Source organism: Colletotrichum jinshuiense, chromosome 5 (assembly GCF_051148585.1).
Source record: "Colletotrichum jinshuiense chromosome 5, complete sequence".
NCBI classification, from domain to species: domain Eukaryota; kingdom Fungi; phylum Ascomycota; class Sordariomycetes; order Glomerellales; family Glomerellaceae; genus Colletotrichum; species Colletotrichum jinshuiense.
The window spans coordinates 1,631,566-1,656,135 of NC_139312.1; the positions used below are offsets into that span (position 1 = coordinate 1,631,566).

Genomic DNA, 24,570 nt, shown 5'->3' on the forward strand with positions numbered 1-24,570 from the left:
ATGAACCATGGCTGGGGTTCTTCAGGTTGGTGTGGGGCTCCACTTTCTGGGGCACGCGCGGACGCACATGACGCCGTACCAAACCGCCGAGGTTCACATGCCATGCGACACCGAGCGTCATTCAGCAGCTCTTCTTTATTGCTCCGTCCGACGGCCCCAACCTCCGACGCACGGCTTACCGTTGTCACCTCGCAGTACTTAAACTATCCGGCCATCCCCGCGTTTCGGTAATCTTTTCGCGATCCTCCAAGTCGACCCATTATCATTATATCAACTCCAATCACCACCAAATCCACATCCTCTAGCCACCATGGGTCTCACCAACGGTACGCGCGCGCACCTCGCAATCTCTACCTCCATGTTTGAAGCTGACTGTAATGTTCCCCAGACAAGTTCCCCTCCTCGGCCGCTTTCGACGCCATCAACGATGCTCTGAAATCCAGCGAGCCCGACCGCAAGGACGCCATCAAGCAGGGCAATGCCATCTTTGCCTTCAATCTGAAGAACGCTGCCGGTGAGACCGACAGCTGGCACATCGACCTCAAGGAGAAGGGCGAGGTCGCCAAGGGTCTTGGCAACAAGCCCACCGGTATGTTTCCCCCACGACACAATCCTGTTCTCGGCCATCTTCTGACTTCTTGGTCGCAGTCACATTGTCCCTGTCCGACTCCGACTTTGGCAACCTGGTTCAGGGCAAGGCCAACGCTCAGAAGCTCTTCATGTCCGGCAAGCTTAAGATCAAGGGCGACGTTATGAAGGCCACCAAGATGGAACCTATCCTGAAGAAGGCCCAGTCCAAGGCCAAGTTGTAATCAAGCTGCGGTGGATATTGTGTTGTCGGTAATACCCTGTACCATAACCTACCAGTTGGGCTAGCAAGCTGGTGCTGGAACCCGGATGCGCGCCATAGCGTAGCGCTGCCGTAGGAAACGAGAATATGATCAGTTAAAAGTATTTGTTGACCAAGGAGTGATCGAAGCACTACCGATCTTCTTTTTTTTATTTTTTTAAATGCCACTTGTGCTTGTCCATGCGCCTGGTGGACGGTCTTGCGAACCGGTCCGCCAAAAGCATGTGACAGGTGCTGATGCACTTCCGAGTGTCAAGTAAATTGCCAACCTCGAAACTCCGAAGCGCTTGCTTCCACGGATGGCGGAGGGCGGTCGGTCGACAATCCCCGGAATGTATCCCGGCGCATCCAATCCATAACCGGATGCCCGGAATGCGTCTCAAGAAACACGTGCTTCCGTCAATTCCACCGCATTCGGGACGGTGCTGGAGCTGAGATGATGGAATTTGCGATTGTTGCCGGCCCGAGTCAGGGGATCCAATCATGCCTGGTGAACCGGTGCCGCCAACTCGCGTGGATAATCCGGGTTGTAATGACATCACACGAGGCCACCAAGTACACACTTTGGACACTCGACGGTCGTCGCTCAATGGACGGGCAAATAGTCTCGAACTTGCACGACATGCACTCTCACTCAAGGGGCCCGGCTGAAGACTCGGGGCAGGGGCAGCCTGTTACATGGGACGTAAAGAAAAGCCTCTGGAGGAAGGCAGCAGTGCGGATGGGTGTAGGTATGCTCCCCTGGTTTCAGTCTCGCAGCCGCATCAGCCATACATGTCTCTCGGTGCACATGCAAAGGGATCAGGAGTGCAGCCAGGTTGAGAGCGTGTGTCGCACTGCGCTACATCTGACGGAGGTGGTGACCGCTGACTCAGCACGCTTGGTCGAAAATGGTATGATGAGTTGAGAAAAGGCCGGACCAACAAGCCCTCCAATGGATTGCGTGGAAGCTGTGCGACAGTACGGAGTCGAAGATGTACGTACCGCACCACACAACCAACCCGGCGACTACCTATTGCCATTTGCGCTGGAGCCGGAGGCGAAGGGGAAGGCACGACCGGGGAAAGCTCTGGGAAAAATCGAAGCGCCGAAAACCTGCCAGGCGCGTCTGGTGCTGTCGCACACTTGCAGCCAATTGAACGGCGGTTGCCTATGGCTAGGTGATGGCAGAAGAGTGGGTCTGCTTCATGACCCACATCCTGCTCGCACCCCCTGTGGCCTGCTTTTTTTCATAGCTGGCCCCGTCACCCGTCACCCGGACGTGCCACACCAAAAAAAACACCCAGCCAAAATCTTCGTGTGGTCCCTCAAGCCAGACTCCAGGCGTCCTTGATGCGCCATCCAGCATCAGCATCCTGATCGCTGCGCTATCGCCTTCTGTCGTTGTCGACATCTCCTTGTCCTTCGAATATTTTTGGCTGCTCGCATCCCCCATTCGCAGCCGCATCCCGCTGTAGCGCCTGCTTTCCTCCCCTCGTTGGTTGCTTTGTCTGCGAATCCTTCGTGAATCGAGACGCGACTCTCCATCCAAGGCCGACTCGACTGACGCCTTCGCCATCTCCAACAGCTAATTCTAATCCCGAACCCGAATCCCCCGTCATTGTTCATCATCATGGATCATAGAAACAGCACTCCGCGGGCGCGCCCGTCGCTCAAGTTCGCCAACCGTAGCTACCAAGCTTCGCCTTTGAACCCGAATAAGCGACTGGGCACCCCCCAAACTGCTCCATCCCAGAGGGTTCTTAACCGCGACCCGATACCCTCGAGCAACCTTAACACAAGTACCATTTCTACTGCTCACAACCTATTCCGCTCCTCCTCCATCAGCGCGAGCCCGGCCGTCACCCCCTTCGCCCCGAGCTTGTCTTCGAGCGCCGTCAAGAAGGTTTTCGCGCCTGGCGCGACTCCCGCTTCGCAGAAGGTCTACCGCGAGACGATCGCTCAAGCCACCCCCCGAGGCTTGTCGGCCAAGTCGACATCGGCCGACCTCTTCCAGATGCGCATTCCCTCTCCACCGCCCGAACTCACGGGCGAAGCGCTCGCGCGAGACATCCCCCCCGAGCTTGAAGCGCAGGGCACAGTGTATGCCGATCAGTATCTCGGCCACTTGGTCCCTTCCGAGTACGATGACTTGCAGCGACGCCAGCTCTTCTGTGTTCTGGATCTCCGCCGCCTCAAGTACGCTGCCAACGAGATCTTTGCCAAGAAGGACTGGAAGCTTAACATCATGAACTTCGCCAAAGAGTTCGAAAAGAGTCGGAGCCTGATCATGCTGAGATATGGCCTTTACGAGTTCAAGAATGTTAAGCCTTCAGAGGAGGTGCTGAAGAAGTGGAGGTCCGCCCATGGGCTGCCCGAGCCTGAGGAGGAAACGGCCGACGCCAGCCCTTCGAGGCAGACTACCCGCTCCAAGCGCAAGGCCGAAGAGCAGTTGACTCCCAAGGACGCAGCACTTTCGGCCGCATCGGCCAACAAGAACAAGAGACGTGTTGTGGACAGGGAGGAGGATCAAGAGCCGGTTGCTACACCGGTCTCGATCAAGAACAAGAGGAATGCCACTGTGAGTGACGAGGCGGACGAGAACCAGCCCAGCAAGTTGCAGAAGCCGACTTCGACGCCCTCGGCAACCAAGAATATGTTTGAGAGAATTGCCAATAACCAAGGCCCCTCATCCACTCCCAAGGCAGCACCAAAGGCCGCGGAGCCCAAGCCCAACCCCTTTGCCGCCGCCGGCCCGCCCAAGGGTGCCAACGGCGCCCCCGCTCGCTCTGTATTCGAAAACCTCAAGGCTCCTCAGGCATCCAACATCTTTGGGTATCTTTCCGATGCCAGCTCCGCGAAGAACAGCGGTGTGGAGGCAGACGGTGAAAGCGAGACCTCTTCCGAGGAAGAGGCGGAGACACAGGAAGCCGGGCAGCAGAGCTACGAGCCCAGCGTTGCCGCTAGTGGTGGTGCCGAAACGCCGTTGGCCCAGCCGGCTTCTAACCTCTTTGGCGCTAAGAAGCCCCTATTCTCCAGTGGCGTCGCGACTGGTCCCTCCAGCACCTCGTCCGATGCCAGAGAAACAACACCTGGCAGGAGCCTGTTCGACCGCGTCAGTAAAGGAAACGGCGGCCAGCCCCTTCGTGCGGACTCTGCCGAGCCGACGCCGGCTGCTGACAAGGGGCCTTCCGCCTCGGACAAGGCACCTGCTCCGGCTCCCGTCAACGCCACCTGGAACCCCAATAGCCCGATCAAATTCAATGCCAGCGCCCCGGCTGGCAACGGCCTTTTTGGCGCATCTACCAATGGTTCCAGCTCCTTGTTTGGTGCTAAGCCTGCTGCGCCTGCATCCAACCTGTTCGGCGCTCCCAAGCAGGACGAGAAGCCCAAGGCCGAGAAACGTTCCGCCCCCGAGGAGGACAAGGGGTCGGAGTCCGACAAGGAGAACAGCTCTCAGCCTCCTGCCAAGTCGCCCTTCGGTGGTTTTGGTTCTTCCGGATTCCAGCCGAAGGTATCAAGTGAGCCCAAGAAGGACGCCGCGGCTTCCAAGCCAGCTGCTGCCCCGACTTTTGCGTTCGGTGCTTCCGCTCCCAAGGTGGAAGAATCCAAGCCTTCGGCCCCGACTTCCAACCTGTTCGGGTCTCAGGATAAGCCTGCGGGCTCCGTTATGCAATCTTCGACGCTCTTCGGTGGTAACACGCCCCAAGGAACTCCAGCGGCCCCTGCGGCCGAACCGGCTAAGCCCCTGTTCGGCGCAAGCACTTCGAGCAACAACGGTCCCTTCCAGTCGAATACTCTTTTCGGTAACAAGGCACCCGAGGCTGCTCCCGCCCCAGCTGCGGCACCCGTCTTCAGCTTCGGTGCTAGCAAGCCGGCGGAACCCAACCCGCTCTTTGGCAGTCAAAAGCCAGACGTCGCCCCTGTCGCTAATTCGCCTTTCGGCGGCAGCCCTATGAAGCATGACGGGCCGCCTGCGACGCAGTTTAACGCCCCGTCTTCCTCAGCGCCTTCGGGCGGCATGTTCAACTTTGGAGGATCTCAGAGTGCAGCCCCCGCTAACCCATTCGGAGGCTCTACCTCTACACCCCAAGCAAACGGAGGCTCTAGCGCGCCTCCAAGCTTTGGTGGTGGTGGCGGCGGCGGCGGTTCATCTTTCACATTCAGCGCTGGCGGCGGCCAGAGTTTCAACAACCCCTTTGCATCCAACAATGGTGGTGGCTCGGACCCTGCACCAGCTCCATCATCCGGCGGCATGTTCAATTTCTCAGGCGGTTCCGCTGCTCCTTCAAACGGCTCTTCGCCGTTCCAATTCGGTGGCGGTGGATCATCATCGGCCGCGCCGTCCAGCAACACCTCCTTCCAGTTCGGCGGTGGTGCTCCTGCTCAGCCTGCTGCACCGACTCCCACATTTGCTTTTGGTGCCTCGAATGGATCTGCCAATGCCCCTGCGCCTGCCTCTCAAAAGCCGCTTTTCGGAGCAGCAACCTCGGCGCCTACGAGCAGTCTCTTTGGCGCCAAACCCGCGCAGCCTGCTTCCGGCATGTTTGGTAACTTGCAGCCCCCGGCCGGTGCTTCTACCACTGGAACGAACTCGCCTTTCAACTTCGGAGGTGCGTCTAGCTTGGCCACCACTCCTGCCACTGGAACACCCGAGCCGGAGAAGACCGCCGCATCGGCGGCCGGTGGCGAGGGCGACGATGCCGATGGCAAGCCTCACGAGCAGATCAAACTCACCGATGGTGGCCCCGGCGAGGAAGACGAGACTGTCTTGCACGATGTCCGTGCCAAGGTGATGAAGTTTATCCATCCCGGATCCGAGGAGGACAAGGACAGCGGCGATGACCGGCCCAAGAACAAGAGCCCGTGGTCCACCAAGGGCGTCGGCCCTTTCCGGCTCCTTCAGCACAAGACCACCGGCGCGGTCCGTATGCTTCTGCGCGCCGAGCCTCGTGGCCATGTTGTGCTCAACAGGACCGTCCTTCCGGGCGAGACCTACAAGGCGGACAAGAAATACGTCAGGCTCATGACTTCCAACGAGACTGGCAACGGCATCGAGACTTGGATGGTGCAGGTCAAGAACGAGGACTTGGCCAAGGCGCTTGCAGGCGCATTGGAGTCTCACAAGTCGGCCAACGCCAAATGAGGGATGATCAACACGCATGAAAGATGATGGAACCATGGACCAGTTTTTCTTTGGACGATTAATTCCCCCTTTTGGCTTTTTTTTCTGGCCCGGGTTTATACTAGATGGAGAGACAAGCGGGCTCGTGTAGCGAAGAAAGGTAAGGCATAGCATTGCTCTTTTGGGTTGGCGTTGGGAATTGCTCTTATTCGACCTTTGCCATTCTTTTTTCCTCCCGGCGGGCTTCTCGCTGGCCTGGAGGCGAAGGCGCATTCAAGGTGCGCTCTTCTGTGCGGAGGATTTAGGACGATGCTAAGGTGGATCACCAAAAAAGTACAGCTGTAGAAGAGTATTGTGGGAGGATAGGCAATTGTAGTACATTATCAAGGAACTTGTACTTGACTTCATACACGTTTCCCCTCGGGTTGACTTCGAATACCCTCCTTCCCGAGTGAATCATCCTCTGTGTGCGCTGATTACTGAGAATGGCGGCCTGTTTGTAGAACCACTGTGGCTCCGGTCAGGCCAACCAGCCTTGAACATGACTGTAAGTGGGAGATTTTGTCTATATATATATGTATGTATGTATGTATGTATGTATATACGCGCGCGCGCGTGTGTGTATGCGTATCTGGGCATACGTATGCGTATACGTATGTGTATCCGTGTGTCCGTCCATACGTGCGTGTATCCGTCCGTGTGTCTACCTACCATGATGCCCAAGGGAGAACGACCGTGCTCAACTCCGAAGAAGCCCCCCCCGCCTTTTCCGTGGCTCGTCGGCGTCGTGTCTCCTCGCATGTACGCACCTGCAGACGCGCTTCCAAAGGGGCAAAAAGGGGACGCTGGCTGCGGGGGATGCAAATACGTTCTACGGTGGCCGAGAGCGTCAGAGGATGCCGTGTCGGGGGGACTTGGGTGGTTGGTGGGCTTGACCATGGCCGAGATTTTTCCTACACTCACTCACAGACGGGCAAGGGGCTCAGGTTAGCGGATCGGAGGGAGTCCACTGCATGTTCTTCATCAAAGTGTCTTGCATGGCCGGGGCGACTTGGGATGTTGCGCATCCATTCACCTAAAAACCCATCTTCAAAGTTGACTTCATTATTTGATTTAGTGTCCTGACTACAGATACTGCAGTGCTGTAATAGACATAATATGCGGCGTTCTGCCAGTGCGTCTGCGAGTCATCGTCGGTAAAGCTTTGAGGGCTTCTCCTGAGGCCTCTGCAACAGGCCAGCCCGTTTCAATACTTTTCCGACTCCTCCAATGTTTGCCTTTTGGCCCCCGTAAAGTATCGATTGCCATGTGTTGTAAGCCCCTCCTCGCTAATATGCTCTGTGAAAAGAAAGACCCGTCCCCAACTCAAACATGGTATCATTGCTGTGCTTTCCCTAAAACGCCCCTTTTGGTGACTCGTTGTGACGCCGTTGAATGACGGAAAAAAGAAGAAAATGGATATGAGGTCGGTGAGAGATTCTCATCCGTACTCATGATAGCGTCGGTTCGTTATTAATTTCTCATCGCAGCCGGAGGTGGGCTGGTGACTACAGGAGCTCTTGAAGACGACGTTGAGCCGGTAGCTGTGCCATAGTCGGGTGGTAGAGAGCCCCGGTCGGCACCTATGCCGCCAATGGGAGGGGGTGGAGGAATGGCACCTGTTGCTGTGTACTCGACATGGTGCATCTCGAAGCTGCCTTCCCGAGCAAGCGTCTGTCCTGGCTTTGCCTTTGGTTCGTAAGCAGGAGGGGCCTCCCCGAACTCGTCCAGGCCCTCATCTGTGCGGGTCGTCCACGCCCATCGGCCATTTCGCGACGAACGTTGACGTCCGGTTCCAGGACGGTTCGCTTCCAAGTCGCGGCGGGGCCATGGGCGTTGAAGGCCGAGCTTGCGGAGGCGGCGGCGGCGTTGAAACTGGATCAAGGTTGCGAGGATGCCGATAGAGAGGAAGACGACGAGTGGTGTGAGAATCCAGGTGTAAGGCGTGGCGGAAAGAGAGAATGAGCCTGTGCTGCCAAGGGAGCCATCGGAGGAAGACATGGTGGGCGGCTGGCGTAGTGAGCGAGTGAAGTTGGCCGAGTGAGAAAAGGCGGACAACTAGGGCCGTCGAACTCGGAGATCCGCGAGTGCGGGTTGAGGTAGGCGTGGCAGAATCAGCGAATGTAAGTCGGTGCGTTTGATGGCGGATGAGAAGCCTTTTGTTTGGTTTGTCGTTTATTCTTGGGACGGAAGGGAAGTGCCCCTGGTATTGTATCGAATCGAATTACAGAGATGCAGAGGGCGAAACAGAGAACGGATAGCGGCAGAAATGGTCGTGTAAGGGCAAAACGTTGGTCTTTCACGTCATTATAGCGTGGCTCAGATTCTCGGATTTCGCTAGTGTCGTCTGGATCCAGCAGCTCTGATAGCTATGGTGGAGCAGGTTGAACGGCAGCCGAAGTGGACGAAGAAGACGGGGGCTAGGTGATAAACGAGCGGATGGGAGAATATTCGGGGTTCACGGGCGTTTCGCGCTTGATGGTTGGCTGAGCAAGGGCAAGCTTGCGAGCTATGATGATTCAATGAGTTCGTTTTGCCACGCGTTGTGGTGGGTAAGCTGGGCCCAGTTGTTTTCTTGATTGCAGGTCGAGTGGATGCAGATGACGAGGGCGGCTGGTTGGTGTTTGACGTACAAGGGAGGAGAGGGAGCGAAACAAAAGATGGAGGAAAAGAAAGAGCGAGGAAGGGAGAAGAGAAGAGCAAGGAAAGTCTTCGGGGGGAGAAATGGTGGCGGGGAGATATTGGATATTTGGCTGCAAAATGCCAAACACACTCAATAGCGGAGGAGGTGAAAGTGGAATTCCAGAGGCAGGGGCTAGAAGGAAGGAGCCGAAAAAATGAACCAGGTGTTGATTGGCAGGGTAAGTTGGGAGGTCGTTACGGAGATGCTAGGGCAAATCCAGCGTCTGTTTGTAGGGCAAGACAAGGTAGACCAGGCAGAGGTAAGGGTGGATGGGGGTTCGTGTCCGATAGCTCCCGAGGAAGGTGCCATTAATTAGGAGTAGACATGTAGCAGGAGTTGACGAAGAAAATAAAGGTTAACGGGGGTCCGAGGCGTAGGAGGGCTGGCCGACGAACTCGGGTTTCGCGTGCGAATGCGGACGGCATCCGTGTGCGATTGCGAAGGATTGTGCAGGGCCCTGGGGATGAACTGCAGTGTGTTTGTCAAATTATAGGAAACCCAAGGAGCCGAGGCACGGAGGCCAGGCAAATGGACATGGAAGGACGAGGGAGAGAGCGCGGAGGACAGGCTTGTTGATCTGTCAACTTGGCTGCGCAGAGATGAGATGGGCGGCCGCATTTGATGAATAAGACGGACAACGGTTGCGATGCATCGACGGAAAGCTCTCTACGGACGTTTGGTGCTGGTTTTGCGGCTGGGGGGCATGCAGCATGCAGCCTGCAACGGCCGCCAAATGCGCGAGGGTCACAGCGTCGATCAAGCAAGTGCCAACGAGGTGATTTCACGTAGTAATTTACTCCCACCGTATCCAGTGGATGTGAATCAAAGTAGCATCCCCTCTGGAGACGGGGGTGGCAGTTGCGACGATAGCGAAGACGACCACCAGTCAGACCGGCGATGGCCCCGCCTGGCGGCGGGCGCCAATTCTCAGGGACAGTCTTGGCTTTTTGGGGCATCGCACGTCATGAGCGGCATTAGCGGTGTCGTGTTTAGCAACATCGTGACGTCCGCTGAAGGGGAAGGGGTGAAGGGGTCCACTGAGAGGCGCCGGTTCTGTCCATGCTGTTGGTTGAGAGAGAGTCAAGATTCAATTGAATGCGACGTTGGACATTACGCATCACCTGCCTTCCCTCGGGATGTGGAAAGCTTGATGAAGAGTCAAGAGTGGTGAATTTGCTAATTAGCTAATTACCTACTGCATAGCATACCTAGCTGCATGTGCGAGGCTCTGGGGGGCCGAGTATCCACCCCACGTCTCCGTAGGTAGTCCGTACCCTCAGCTGGTGCATGCCGTCGGACTTGGCTTCCCCTTCGCATTCCCATTGTCATCGTAGGTGCACATGGCGCCTGTTTCAGAGAAGCTCGCTTCGTTCCAGAGCTACATAATGTCAAACAGAGGCCAAAGAGAGAGAGAGAGAAAATATCGCAGCCGCGCAACCATTTTCGCTCTGGAAAACTTTCCTTCATTGGCCTGGGGTTTGGCCCATCAGCGCCTCGCACTCGGGAGGCGCAACGCAGCAAGCACACTCACGATGCCTCGTCGGCCTGCGCCGGAAAGCCTCATGAAACACCCCTCGGCATTACCGTTCAAATGCCATTGAGGCTTCGTCACCAGACCGCCAGACTGGCAGACTGAATGGGGTATGTCTCACCTCTTGGGCCACGATTCAAAGACAGCATGTCATTAATAAGAAATCTGCCGGCAGAAGGGGAGGAAAGGGAAAGGGAAGGGAAAGGAAGGGAAGCTCCCATCACCAACCCTTCCTGCTTCATCTCGAGGTCCAATATCCGCGCTACGTGCAAATGTGAGTGCAGTGTAGTGCACATACGTACAAACTCTAGGCAGGGCTTTCTAACACAAACTGCCAAATTGGAAGCTGGACCCCTGTGAGGCTAGAGGCCCGGATAAAGTGGGATGTAGTACGGAGGAACTACGGAGGGTCCGCTCATCCCTGACGATCCGATGTTGGGTGGGGGCCAAGGGGTCTCACCTCTAGCCTGCCACTGGTTGGCTGACAAAATAAGTCGGGCTGGCATGGGTGTTGAAATTGGCCCTGGTGCATCAGGGTCAGATGGAAACCGGTGGGGCGCCGATGACCAACCACTGCGTTTCTTATCCCTTCCCTGCCTCAGGCCCCCGGTCGCAAACTTCCAAATTCTGTCGACAATTCCAGGGCAGCTTAATTCCACCCACGTCAGGCACGGACGCTCACGATATCTCCATCTCCAGTGGCTCAGCTTCTCACAACTCGCACGCGACCACCCACCGCGACCGACCGACCGACCGCAACATCACCTACCCACCACACCTCCTGCCAACGCTCGCCCACCCGAAACCCTCTCCGCACCTGCAACTTTGTTCTTCCTTCTTCCGCCATCTCTCGCTACGTCTCGCATCCGCCATGCCGCGCGCCATCAGAGGTAACCTGCCACCAGCCACTGGCTAGCCACATGCCCGCCTGCCTTCCCCAGATATTCCCAGCCTACTAACGTCCCGCCCCGCCTCGCAGGAGTCCTCATCGAGTGTGACCCCTCGATCAAGTCCATCATCGTCAACATTGACTCCCACAACCATGATTACATTATCGAGGACCTTGACGATCAACACGTTGTTGTCAAGGAGAACATGGTTGCTGCCCTCAAGAGACAGCTGGACGAGGTTGGTCCCGCCCTTTCCTGGACAACAGCTCCTCCTGGGGTTTGGACATGCACACTAACCATGTTATGTTTGCAGAAGTTGAAGGAGACGCAGCAGCCTGACGAGAGTTCGGACTCTGATTGATTACCCGTAAAGCCGGCTGGTCGACTGTATGCATTGCACTCTACCGACACTCCTTCTCCATTGCTCCGTGTCTGCCTTCGTCTCTACCTATAACTGCCATGTGACTGGCTATGCCTACCACCGCCATGACGCTCCATGCCACACTTTCATGCTACGAAGGCGTCGTTGTATGCCATGACATATCGTGAGGAGGCAGGAACCTTTCGCCCTGGCTACACTTGTGCCCCAAAAATACTCGGCTGAAAGGCATGGACTAGATGGAGATTCTGCGCAGGCAGGTCAAGAGAATATACATCAGGAAGTCACGCCGCGATTGAGGCTAGCGAGGATAAACTCCTGCCGCAACAAGAACCCCCTAAAAACCATGCCGTTCAGAGTTTCTCGAACGTAGGCTTCTTCTTGGACAGCCCTGACGTCAGGGCAGTCTGGAAATCACTCGACTGTAGCATGGCCGAGTTCCAGATAGTCGTGTATCTCAGGTCTTGTCAAGCATTAGCATGGTTTCTCAAAGGACCGTAGATTCGCCAACAGAGCATCTCGTCCAAATAAAGGAAATATAAAACTTACTCTCCGCAACCGAGTGATCCCTCGCGTGGTTTAACAGCTCCTTAGTGCCCTGCACCGCCACAGGGCTCTTGGTCGCGATAAAGTTGGCGAGCCGCAGACCCGCCTCGACGGCCGCGTCCTTGGTCTCGTGCACCTGGCTGACGAAGCCCACAGCGAGCGCCTCGTCGGCAAGGAAGTCCCGCGCCGAGAGGCAGACGTCCTTTACCCACGACGTGCTCCCCACAAGCTTGGGCAGCCGGCTCAGCGTGCCGAGGTCCGCCGCGATACCGATGTCGACTTCCTTTACTGCAAACCGTGTGTTCCGTGCGCAGATGCGGACATCGGCGCAGCATGAGATGTCGATGGCTATGCCGATTGATATTCCGTGCAAGACGCAGATTACAGCTGCACATTTAGATAAGCCTCGCATTCACTCTCATCTCATCTCAATACATCTCATATAATGAGAATGTCTCTTGCGCTTCACAGAAGACCAGATGAACAATAATAAAATTGTATATAAACAACGAAAACGGGGCGAGAGGGACAGAGATTGGGATTTAGAAACCAACGTACGCTTCTCGCACTTTTCCGCCGCGGCGATGGCCTCCTGGAACTCGACGATATGGCGGCGCATCATGGTGGCATACCGCGAAGGGTCCCCGCCCAACCCCGCCCCAAGAGGGCTGTTGCTGGCGTCCTGGACATCGAGGCCGGCCGAGAAGGCGCGGTCGCCGACCGCCGAGAGGACGACGGCACGGACGTCAGGGTCATGGCTAAGGCGGTTGAAGATGGATTCGAACTCGCGCCAGACGGGCTCCGAGAAGGAATTGAGCTTCTGCGGGCGGTTGATCTGGACGTGGGCCACGTAGGTCGCTGGGGAGGTGACAATGAAGTGGGTATACGTGTAATCCTTGAAAGTTGCCATGGTTGGAAGTGCTTGTGAAAGCGTCGGGTCGAACAGCGGCCGAGAAGGGTTTGGAAGGGGGGAGAAGAGATCGAGACGGTCACGGTGTCAACCTGCTAAGAGTTGTATGCTGCGCAGTCTGTTGCCCTTGAGATGATGGAGAAAGTGAATATTGCCAACTTACAGATGACAGCTTTTGCGAGTGCGATGAAGTCTGCTGACGGCGCTGGTCGAGTTGCCGAGGTACGTTGCAGGTGGTTCCCCGACGGCAGGGGCCCCGCCTGGTCTGGGGTAATGCCAGCACACCTGGCGTGAGATTAGCGGGCAGCTATTCGCAGCTGATATCTCCACATTTCTTCAACAATCAACTTCGTCTTACATCAATCGCAATGGATTCGGCTCCGAGAAACTCGCTTCGTCAACGGGAGAAGATCGACGGTTAGGGTAGTTAGGGATGGCTTCGTTATCGGACGAGTCATACGCACGCACTCCATTGCTATCTCGGTGATTGGAAGCGCAAGGTTAGCCAAACCAATCCTGCCGAAAGAGACCCAGTTTCTACCCTCCTTTACGGTCCCCAAGATGTCAGATATGGGCGAAACCAACGCCACGGACAGTTCTCATCCATGTAAGTTCTTTCAGACCGGCGAGTGAAGAGTCCAGCGTCATCATTTCTTGGGCTGTCGGGTATTGAGCATGTGAATGCTAAGTTTCACTCACCTGTCACCATCACCCCGTCCATCTTCTTCTTGCTCGACGTTCTCAACAGAATATTCTGGTTTAAGCGACCATTATTCTTCCCGGGATTTGTGGCATATTTATTATTACCTTCGGACTCAGCTGGTGACTATTTCGTTCGATCTGATGGAAGTTCAATGCCGTTCCTCAATGAGGGGTTTACCGAATGACTCAACCAACCACATCGTGTGGCCAGTGACTCATTCCTTTATATCAATGGCCAATTATCACATCAAGTTACTTCTCCTGGCGGATAAATTGACCTAGTCTAACAGCTCAACCAATTCTAACTGCATTTAAGTCGTTCTGGAAGCTGCAAGGCTAGCTGCACCGGTTGGGATCTGCAGCTGCGATTCAACATGGGGTAGCGCTTATAGAGTTGGAATCTGCTGCAGCCTATACGGCCCCTGAATTAAGAAGCAAGCATTGTGTATAGGTACCTGGTACCATCTATGCCGACTTGTGGCAGGCTCTAGGCTACGATGGACAAAACGGAAAGTGCTACGTCATCCATTTCTGGGACGGAAAGCTTTGGCTTGACAGGTCCACTTGTGGAAAATGGAGGACTACAATGTATCGTCAAATCTATATTCGCTCATCACTTCACTCGCCGCTTCGGATATCCCCTCAGTACCAACCAATATCCGCCCTCCCAGTTCCTAAACCACCTATCAACAGGAACTTCCTATATTCATGCGCTGATATCTCTACCGAGACCACAGTCTTTCGAGCTTACATGCATTATTTACTCTAAAGCCCATGTCTCAGGCCACAAGTACTCGGTCCCTGACACCCTCGATCGAGGTTCAGCGCCTGACAGACCCCAATACTTTGGCCTACAAATATTCAACCTTGCGAATCTACAGCTCTGCGGACAAACTCGGCGGCAAACCTCGAAGCATTAGAACCCCGTCTTCGAGTACACCGCAAACTGCATTTCGTGTCGACTACTGTTGTCCCTCGCAGGCGGATCTCGCCTTAAATCCTCAGCCCGTCGAGACGAAGTCGGCCATGCTGTCAAACTTCTTTCACCCAACCAAGGCTACCGTTCCCCCGCCCCAAAAACTGGACGAGACAACCGGCGACTTTGATGAAACCCCTTTGCCGAGTCTCCGACCTTCAATGGCTGACATGTCGCCAAAAAAGCTAGAAAAAGATATCGCTTCCAGTGTATCCTCGACCAGAAGTGGTGCTTTCCGCCACGCGTTGCTGAAGACTGCTTCTGGAAGGCCAATGATTATCGAGAAGGATTTGCCAGTGGCTCCAATCCTCATTCGTCAGATCCATGATGGTCAACAACAGGAAGAGCAGAATGACAAGGGTGGGTACGAAAATAAATTGAAGATTGCAATTCCTTCCAGGAAATACTTGCCCACCCAACTGCCGGACAACGCTCCCCCGCCTGATGATCGACGGCCCATAGATTTCACGACCAGCGTCGACCAACCGTTTCCTCGAGAACGAATATGTGTTGATCCTCTTATCCACCCGGAAGAGTCGCACATCAAAGCTCACCATCGTGGCCTCCTCAAAGGTGCTGACTTCTGCGACGCCGGTATGCCTGGGCAGCCTGTCGCTCAGCTACCCGAGGTGGGCACCAGTTCTTCGTCGTCCAGTTCTTCTGCGTCCTCAGAGGCCGAGGTTGTGTTGGCCAGAGTCCGCCGCGCTATGACTGGCGATGATCTATGTCTCTCTACCGTTGAATTAACTGTCCCGAAGCACGACGGTCATAGCCATGCTATAAAAGTTCGACCAGCATTCAATATGACCACCTTTCAGTATCCGAATGCAACCCACAGGCAAGAGGCTTTTCTTGGAATTTCCAAAGTTCGATCATTTGACCCATCCAAGGAGCATTTGATATCACAAGGAGACATTGTTGGCTCGCCAGTCTCAGAACACGACCGTGAAGCCTCTGCGAGTATGTCAGTCTCTAAGGGTCGACCATCCGCCGAGGTGTCGCTCCAATCGAATCACCCTGCAGGACATCAACCGGACTCAAAGAGCCAAGCCTTTGACAATGAGCTTTATTCCGGCGCTCAGGGAGTTCAAGAAGAAACGCATTTCATTATCAACCCAGAAGAATCTGCGAAAGAAGACCAAGCCAAAGGCAAAAAGTCACGGCCTCCGAGCGCGGTGCGTTCCAGAGCCGGTACCCTGGACTACAAGAACACTGCCCAATGGCTTCGAGACCTGCTGAAGAACCCAGGGGGAGATGCTACAAAGTTGACGGAAATGCCCTCCAAGAGAAGCAGGACATCTTCTGTTGCCTTGAAAGTCTCACCAGAGCACAGCCCCATCTCGCGGAAAATCACTCGTCAATCTACGCTACCACCTTCCGATATCGAGCCTGGTATTTTCCAAAGCACCTTTGGGGAGCTGGAACGCCTACTCCATGAGGCATTGGCGTTGGCTTCCCAAGTGGCGGACGAAGAAGAAGCAAAATCTCCAGGCTCCGGACGACCTCCCCATTTTATTTCGCATAGAATGGCGACTCCGACCATCCCTGACAATGATGCTCAACCGTTTTCTGATATCGACTTGAACGACAGCTGTTTGAAACCCCAGCCAACCTCAAAACGCGCCGCCACATTTCCGAACATTGAAAGGCCTGCTATAGGTGACGTATCCGATCTTTACAGAAACATATCTCTGACTCCGCAGACGGCGGAACTTGAAAACATGCTTGCAAGATACACCAAGCAAAATCGAGCCACCAAGAAAACGAAACGCAGACGCAAGTCCCGTTCTCGTCAAGCCTGTCCAGTGCCAGAGCGGATATCGAGCAGAAGAAAGACCAAAGGATTGAATAAAAGAAGGCATACCGGATCAAAGCGTATTATCAACCCGCTACCTACGGATTCAGATGTGTCTAGCATGGACGGATCCGATGACACCTCCGTCATTGACTTTTCCCCTGTTCACCAAGGTCAAAACAGAAGCAGCGGGCCAATCCGTCCTCGAACCAGTGCCAAGCGAGTTCCCTTTATCTCACGCCACACTGGGGAGAACATACTTCCCGAGCGAGATCTTGCCGGACGCCCAATCTACAATAACCGCGGTATCAGTCTGCGCGGCAAGTCCCATGTAAGCTTGCGGGGCGTACAGGCATTCAGCCTGGCAAAGTCGAAGCGACGTCAACCAATCGCACGAGATTGGTCTCCGATTCGGAAAAGAGCTATCGCGAGCGTGGCTTGTATAAGCACCGCACTTGTCGGTATAATCCTTGGGATTTACGCTGGCCTGGTGCCTTCGCTGCAGTACTACATTCTGGATACGAGCCATGCAACTATCAATGGAAATGTCGGTTGTTTCCTGGGAATGGCGTTCTCAACTTTCTTCTGCTGGCCGTTACCCCTCATGCATGGGAGAAAACCATACATCACATCTAGCCTAATCTTGACAATGCCGCTTCTCTTCCCTCAAGCCTTGGCTGTTAGCGCGCAAAGGTTCTACAACCTCACCGGATAGAGAATGGTGTTGCTGGTGCCTCGGGGCTTCATGGGTGTCTGTCTCGGGTTTGCAAACATGAACTTTCATTCCATTCTCACAGACCTTTTTGGAGCATCTCTAATGAGCAGCAACCCTCACCAGGAAGTGGCTGATGATTTCGACGTGAGGAGGCACGGAGGAGGCATGGGTGTCTGGCTCGGTATCTGGACATGGTGTTACATTGCTTCCCTTGGCTTTGGATTTCTGATTGGCGCGACGGTCATTGATCAGCTCCAGCCGGCTTGGGGGTTCTACATTAGCATTATCCTCGTTGCTGTCGTCTTGTTCCTGAATACCCTTTGCCCGGAAGTGCGTCGGTCGGCCTTCCGTCGATCGGTTGTCGAAGTCAGAACAGGCACCGAAATCTCACGACGAATTGCTCGTGGCGAGATCATGATGCACCGTGTCAAAGATGGCCCGAGATGGTGGGGACAGGAGTTGTATCATGGAGTCGCCCTGTGCTTCGAAATGCTTCGGCAGCCCGGGTTCGCAGTCCTGGCCGTCTACTCTGGCTGGATCTACGCCCAAGTTGTCCTCATCATCGTCTTGCTGGGCTCTCTATCCTCGAGGTTCTACAAAATGCGGTCACCTTACGTCGGACTTATGGTTGCTTCAATAGCATTTGGGGCTGTTGTCGCCATACCGTTCCAAAAAGCCAGCTACTTTTCCAGGGCGAGGCATACGCAGGTAAATACCAGCCGCATTACGTTCGACAAACAGGTAACTTGGACATCTCATCTCCTCCGACGGACTGTCTTTGCGATCGGCCTCCCCATGGCGGGAGTCTTATACACCGTGGTATCTATAGGTCCGCCAATGCACCCCAGCGCACCAGCCATTGTCGCCGCTGCTATCGGATTCCTCTCATGCCTAGCAATTTCAGAGTGCAACGGGATTATCATGGAAGCATTCGATACCTCGGACCTACAGCCTGGAATGACGGGTCGTCCTCGGGGCAACTCTGATATTGCACAGAAAAAGAAGAATTACTCGGCTTATCCACGAGTGACTGCAGGCTTCGCTGCCTGCCATACTTTGGGCTTCATCTTCGCGGCTGGGGCAACTGCGCTTGGTGGCACAGCCCAACGAAACCTGGGTCAGAGAGCAGCGACCGGAGTTGTTGCCGGTATATTATTCGTTCTGACAATATTGCTTCTTCTCGTTTTGATTCGCTTCAAAGAAGTTGTGGTCATACCCAAATGCAAGACTGATGAGATGGATAAGTGGACCGCTGCGCGCCGGGAATCTATCAAACGTCGGGAATCGATGCCGACTGGCGTGATTGACGACAAAGACATAATTGCCGAAGAAGATCCATGGCGCCCCTTCATTGTTGGAAATCCTACCAGCAAAACACGACGGGTGAACGTCCTCGAACTCGGAGGCATGTCACGTTTCACTGAAATCAGGAAGAGGAACAAACTCATTGACGCTAATGCACATCTCAACCGAGCTGCCCTGGACGCTGGGCTAGACGCCTTGGATGACCAAATCAGCGATATCGTAAGTGAAATTATCAGTGACGCCAAGGACTTGGTCAGAAGAAACAGTCAACGCAGCCAGCGCAGCTGGACCTCACGCTCACGGCGAAATCATCGGAGTGCAACAAGCGAGGGAAGTGGCCATTCATCCATTGAGATGGCTTCCTTGAACGATAAGCTGGCCTCCAGTCCCTACCGCCCTCGAGTTCCTGATGATGTCTTCAACGAACGAGATTGTCTCCGGGGCCAGACTGTAAAGGAGGACAGTGACGAAAGTCTACTTGGGGACACGAGCGGCGGGGACAATAAACAGTCTGTACGTGTCAGCAAGAAAAGACCTGTTCGTGAAGCCAACGGAGGACGCTCGAAACGAGATTGACTTTGAATTCCAATACTGGACGAGAAAGCTTTTGTACAGGAACACCTATGAACTTGCAGGTTGAGGTCTGTGCTAGAGAAACGGCTGAATATTTTGGCCAACGTATTATACAAGACAGGGCAGAAAGAGCTAGAATGAGAAAACCAAATTTCAACACCAACTACCATCTCCTCCTATTTTTATGTTCACCTTCCCTCGTCTTGCCCAATATTACCTGATCTAATGAAGGTGTGGTAAGGAAACATTGATAGTAATACAAACAGGTAAGGAAATGCATGCCAATGTCTCGTAGTGAGTGGGTATAAATGAATCTTTGTCTTCGTCACAAATAAGAAAATGAAACCCTTTTTTCTTCTTCTTTTCTTACTTTGGGGCGTTTCTTTTTTGGTGCCACCACCCCCAACGGTTCTCTCTTCCTCTCCCTCACCCAGCCATCACTGCACGTTCAGGAATAGATCATCGCCCCGTCGCGTCGGCGTAAGCTTCGGCTGCCAGGTCGGGGTGCTGGGCAAATCGCTTTCCCACCGTGACCGCGACGAGGCCCCCGGCGGCGCGGGGAAGAACGCGCCGGGCGAGAGGAGCATGTCGCCCCCGGCGCCCGGGCGGTAGGGCCTCCAGTTGGGACTATGTCTCACGCCCGCGTTGGGTTGGAGCGCGAGGGCGGCGGCGCGTTCCGTGCCGAGGCGTTTTGTGAGGAGGGAGGACGTTGTTGAGGGTGTCGCGACGGAGGGGGACTCTATCGGGGAAACGGGCCGGGCTGGGGCCGCCGCGGCCGGGGCCTGTGTCGCTATGTGGTGCGGCGGGGGCGGCGAGGCGGATGAGGGCCTTTCTGGGAGGGGCTGTTTTGGTGGCGGGGATTGTTGGGGGAGGAGGGGTTGGAACGATTGGCGCTGTTGCTGGGACCGGCGGCGTTGGCGCTGTTGGAAGGATTGTTGGTCCGGCTGGGGCTGGGCTTGCTGTTGTTGCTGGGAAGAGGGAGGAGGAAAGGCGGGCTGTTGCTGGATGCGGGAAGGGGCGTTTCCCCAGAGCGCCTTGTGCACCGTGGCTGATTGGGGCTCTTGGTTGAGGGGGGTCTGCTGGACTTGGGCCGTCTGGGGTTGGGGGTGGAAGTTGCTGCGCTCGAACCGGGGCCGCTGGGGTTGCAGAGGGGGAGGGTAGAGGGGCCTCATCTGGGGCGGTCTCTGCGCTTGCGCGGGCTTCGCAACTAATTGTTGCTGCTGTTCTGTCTCCGAGGGAGGGGACGGAGTCACAAGGCGAAGCGACGGCGAGCCCGTTGCTACCCTGTTCGGGTCGGCGTTAGGACGGGGTCGGGCGACGGGTTTGCGGGGGACGTCGTAGCTGCTCATGTAGGGTCCGTTCCGGGGTGGCGGCGCGGGTTGTTGCATCATCCCCAGCGTCGGACTGGGTTGCCCTGGAGGAAACGCCGCAAATGCCCGTGTAGGGGGAGCCAGGAGGCGGGCGTTGTTGGCGCGAGGCATGGAGGTGGTGCGGCCAGGGATCACGGGATAGGAGACTGGGGAGCGGCCTCCGCCCGGAGATGCGTTTGAGGCGGGCGACTCGACGACAGGGGAGAGGCTGCTTTGCTCGAGGACGGGTTCCGGTTCGATGCTTGCGACAGAGGAGGCAATCGTTGTGGCCGAGGCGTGCGAGTCGTGGCTGTCGGAGCGTTTCGGGGCGTTTGTTGGCGCCGCTGAGGCCGTGGGCGCCGAAGCCGTGCTGGCACCAGCTGCTTTGGACTTGGAAGAGCTGCGGCGACCAAGGGAATTGCTTCGGCGGCGTGGCGGCTCTGGGTGTGAGAAAGACATGCTGGGCACGGGATGATTTGCCCCGTTGGACTGGAGATCACCGGTTTGGACACCCGTGTTGGGCCGAGTGGTGCCTTGGGAATACACGCTCGAAGAGCGGGGATACTGGGCGGCCTGTTGGACGGCAAGGGCGCCTGTACGAGCGATCTCTGCTGGGGGCAGAAGGACCGGGTTTGGTGGTAGGCGGGCAGCCGACGGGGCGACGGGGCTGCCGGCTCCGTGACCCATGCCGCCTTTGGCTGCCGTGACTGCCAGCATAGCCGACTCGGCGTATGAGGGCTGTACTTTCGCCCCTCCTCCCTCGCTCGCGCCGGAGGACTCGAGCTCGGCGATCTGTGCCATATGGGTAGCGCTCTTGGGATCCCCGAGAACCCAGTTGCCATTCTTGTCAGCGACGTAGTATGTCGTCGCTGACTTGGGGTTGTTGCCGACTGTTGCGGAGGGCGGTCTCCAGATGTTGTTTGAGCGGGCCGAGCGGGCCGAAGTGATGGCGCTGTCCTCCTCGAATTCCGTCATTGTGCTCTCGCGAGCGTTGTAATGACTACGGGGTGGCGCAGTGAGCTTAGCAGTCTTGAGGTTCAAGATTTGGGAGTTCGTCTGCTGAGACTCGCCCTGCTCCTGGCGTCGAGGGGGCGAGGAAGATGAGAGGTCGACTTGGGGAATCTTGAGGGAGAGGACTGGCTTGGGAGACGTCAAGTCCGGCCTGGCAGGCAGCAGACGCGACGTGGGCCGATTCTGCTGCTGAGGTGGAGGACGGAGTGCGGTCGGTGTGCCCTCTGGTCGTGAAACGGCAAGACCAATCGCCCCAGGCCACCAGCTTGTGCGGCCACTTGCCCGAGTGCGTGCCGCCGGAGGCGGACGTGGCGACGGAGAAGGGGACTGCGCATGGTGGAGGGGCGAGGAGATGTGGAAGATGTTGGCAGGGCCCTCCTGCGGGTGAAATTCCCACGAGTCTTTCTCGCGCACTGGGAAGAAGCCCGTATTTTCGTCTGGAAAGTTCCTGCGGCGCTTGCGGCGGGCAAGGCATATAGCGAGAATGGCTAGCCCGAGTGCGGCAGCGAGTCCAACCGCTAGACCTGCTACTTGGGCCGTACCCAGCCGCTCAGAGGAGCCAGAATTGGATTCTTCAGCTCCAGGGACCGGCGTCGAGGAAACGGACGGAGTCACTATGGAAGAAGGTGGCAAAAGTGACGGTGTTATGCTACTGCTACTGCTCGTCGTGGAAACCAGGGGGGTGGATGACCTTGTAAGGGTTGTGAATGTATAAGGAATGGATGGGGCCCCTGTTGCTGAGATGAGGGTCGTCGGTATTGAAGTTGTTAAGTGAATTGTTGACGTTGTTGGGACGGATGGCGTAATTGTACGTGGAGGTACGATGATGATACCTGCTCCAGACGTGGGTAGAATCAACGTCGCGATGATGGCGGTGTGCGTAGGTCGGATGGCGCCCGGCTGGCTGGAGCACATTAGGTATGCTGCGTCGATCACAGTCTCTACAAGAGATCAGCTTCTGTTCCCAGACAGTGCCAGAAAAGAAGGCATGTAAATCTTACGTGGCGCATCGCTCTCTCGACAGAAACCAATCCTCCTTTCCGCCACGAGACATTGAATAGCACCCTCTCCAATGGTGAGGCCCGAGAACCCTGCGTTGGCGCAGAGGCATTGCAAAGAAGGCGCACTGCCGCAGGTGGTAAGGTCATAGTTGGCAACTAGATGGGAGCGGAAACATTCGCGGGCGCACAACGGCACAAATCTCGTGATCTCGCTCGAGAGGTTGAAGGTGGTTGCGGTGGCGACGGAAGCCCATAGGATGAGTAAGAGTGTCCAAAGAAATGGCTTGAGGGCCATGATACGGGAGGACATCTGGGTGAAGGTCCCATCCTTCATACGGTCTAGTTATAACGAACTATGCCTTGGAGGTGTCAGTCAAACCCCAACACGTTGTATGCCAGAATCTCTATCTCGAAGAATGCCAAGTTGAGAGTAAGGCGCTATTGAATGTGAAAATGTGCGAATTGGGTAACAAACCTACTGAGAAACTGTACTTATTAAGTTATTAAGAGACGACCTGCATCTCAATATTGTAAAGCAGTCAGGACACAAGAACACGACGCTGGATGCTGAATGTTGCGACAACTCCAAAAAAAAACATGAGCTGCAGAAATGCTCAGCCGAAAGACGAGAAAAGAAAGAGGCTTTTCCCCTGCAACGCAGCCGAGAGATGCAAAATGTGAAAGAGGAAGCTGGGAAAAAGCTAAAATCAGAAAGATGCTATTGGGGCTCAGCAGTGGGTATGCGACTCCCCCATACATGGAGGTAGACATCCCAAGGGAGAATGGGGAGCAGCAAGAGGGTAGAGGACACTGGTGCCTCCTCCGTCATATGCCGCCGCTCAGCGCGCACTTCCCTTTCCTCTGACTTCACTCGAGCACTTCAAACTCTTGTTACTGTGAAAGTGGGCGATGGGTAAGCAGCCCAATGCCCTGCCTCGCCATGCCGCCAACCTGCAGGGTCGGATCCGGTTCCTGCAGTCACGCCCATTGCGGCCCGGTGTGCTAGCGAGCCGCTGCTGGAGCTTTCGAAGAAATGACGAAGACCAGACAATCAGGGAGTTACCCGCCTCCGTTTCGGGCGTCTGCCATCGATGATGGTTGGTTGGGCAAGTCGCTATTTTGGGGGGTTTGCAGTTGCATCTTAGATCCAAGGTTGTGTGGCGGTCCAGGCCAGAGTGTAACCCCCCCGCATGCCATCATACTAGGCGTAGCAGGTCAGGTATCCAATGGACATGCACATGTCTGACGGACGCATGTACAATGAGTGGCTGAGGGGCTCCCACTTCGCCCCCAAAATTAGGCGCCCGGTCTGCTGTCACTTAAGCGCGGAGATCGAAAAAAAGAAGGGGCGCGGCGAACCGCCTGGAGCAGAGCGCCAAAAAGTTGACCGCATCACGTGATGCAGATCAAAGGCGTTCTAGTCCAATGAACTGTCAACTACAACCAAAGCATTGTCGACGAGTGTCAGACTTAGTCGCTGGCCACTTGTTTCTTGATTCCCCTTTCCATCTGTGACCGCCTCCTTCGTTTCAAAACCGACGACTCTGAGATTGGCGGATGTGACTGATTCTGCAGACCTCAGACGAAAGTAGCTCTTACTGCGAGGTTGGCGAAAATCGTGGCGTGTGACTGGGTATCAACATTGAGCTTGACACATTTTTCCAGCACCACCAACCGCCGGAAACCACGCGTGCATCAACTCGGCTTTCAAATCACATATAGACCCCAAACTTCTCTCAGCGCGTTGCATCTCTCGAGCTCGGCTCTTGCGGTTCCCGTCGAGACGTTCAATCTCAGCTGGGTAGCCGTGGTGCGAACTGCTGCAAGTTAGCCACCCCCAAAGTAACCTCGCCTTCTACCGGCTGTTCACAGCTTGTATGCACTGGTACTCTTGCGGCCTCCTACCGTAAGTATTCCTGTATCCGCGTCAAAGATAAGCAACAATCGACTCCTGCTTGTGTTAGCTGGATTTTAAGTGAAACATACGAGTGCACGGGGGTTTGCATCGAGGGCAGCTAGTCAAACCGACCAACCCGGCCGAGGCTGCTTAAGTTTAGGAATTTCCATTGTCTCCCTTTCATGGTATCTCAGTTTTCGTAGCCTCTGCTGAAGAGGCTTAAGGAGTCTCTTTGGAGGTCCTCCAACTCCATATCGCATCCGAATGTGGCAACTCTGACGAATGGCCCCATATGGCCTGATGTGCCGAAATAG

General features: G+C 55.5%; 6 protein-coding genes across 6 annotated transcripts; 3 read left to right on the forward strand and 3 right to left on the reverse strand.

Annotated features, from left to right (window-relative positions):
- Positions 1-310: 310 nt before the first annotated feature.
- On the forward strand, positions 311-812 carry EsH8_V_000423 (SCP2 sterol-binding domain-containing protein; the record flags this gene model as incomplete). The annotated part of the gene is made up of 3 exons (XM_083272939.1): positions 311-326; positions 389-589; positions 649-812. 3 exons carry the CDS (start codon positions 311-313, stop codon positions 810-812), a joined length of 381 nt encoding a protein of 126 aa, XP_083125654.1.
- Positions 813-2,462: 1,650 nt separating this feature from the next.
- Positions 2,463-5,975, forward strand: EsH8_V_000424 (uncharacterized protein; the record flags this gene model as incomplete). Its single annotated transcript, XM_083272940.1, has 1 exon — positions 2,463-5,975. The coding sequence occupies one exon, from the start codon at positions 2,463-2,465 to the stop codon at positions 5,973-5,975; it is 3,513 nt and encodes a 1,170-aa protein (XP_083125655.1).
- Positions 5,976-7,466: 1,491 nt separating this feature from the next.
- Positions 7,467-7,994, reverse strand: EsH8_V_000425 (uncharacterized protein; the record flags this gene model as incomplete). Its single annotated transcript, XM_083272941.1, has 1 exon — positions 7,467-7,994. The coding sequence occupies one exon, from the start codon at positions 7,992-7,994 to the stop codon at positions 7,467-7,469; it is 528 nt and encodes a 175-aa protein (XP_083125656.1).
- Positions 7,995-11,078: 3,084 nt separating this feature from the next.
- EsH8_V_000426 (TFIIH complex subunit TFB5) lies at positions 11,079-11,458 on the forward strand (the record flags this gene model as incomplete). Its single annotated transcript, XM_083272942.1, has 3 exons — positions 11,079-11,097; positions 11,187-11,335; positions 11,411-11,458. 3 exons carry the CDS (start codon positions 11,079-11,081, stop codon positions 11,456-11,458), a joined length of 216 nt encoding a protein of 71 aa, XP_083125657.1.
- Positions 11,459-11,829: 371 nt separating this feature from the next.
- Positions 11,830-12,932, reverse strand: EsH8_V_000427 (ClpP/crotonase-like domain-containing protein; the record flags this gene model as incomplete). The annotated part of the gene is made up of 3 exons (XM_083272943.1): positions 11,830-11,939; positions 12,026-12,409; positions 12,581-12,932. 3 exons carry the CDS (start codon positions 12,930-12,932, stop codon positions 11,830-11,832), a joined length of 846 nt encoding a protein of 281 aa, XP_083125658.1.
- Positions 12,933-19,435: 6,503 nt separating this feature from the next.
- EsH8_V_000428 (uncharacterized protein) lies at positions 19,436-22,273 on the reverse strand (the record flags this gene model as incomplete). Its single annotated transcript, XM_083272944.1, has 2 exons — positions 19,436-21,972; positions 22,192-22,273. The coding sequence occupies 2 exons, from the start codon at positions 22,271-22,273 to the stop codon at positions 19,436-19,438; spliced, it is 2,619 nt and encodes an 872-aa protein (XP_083125659.1).
- Between the last annotated feature and the right edge of the window lie 2,297 nt (positions 22,274-24,570).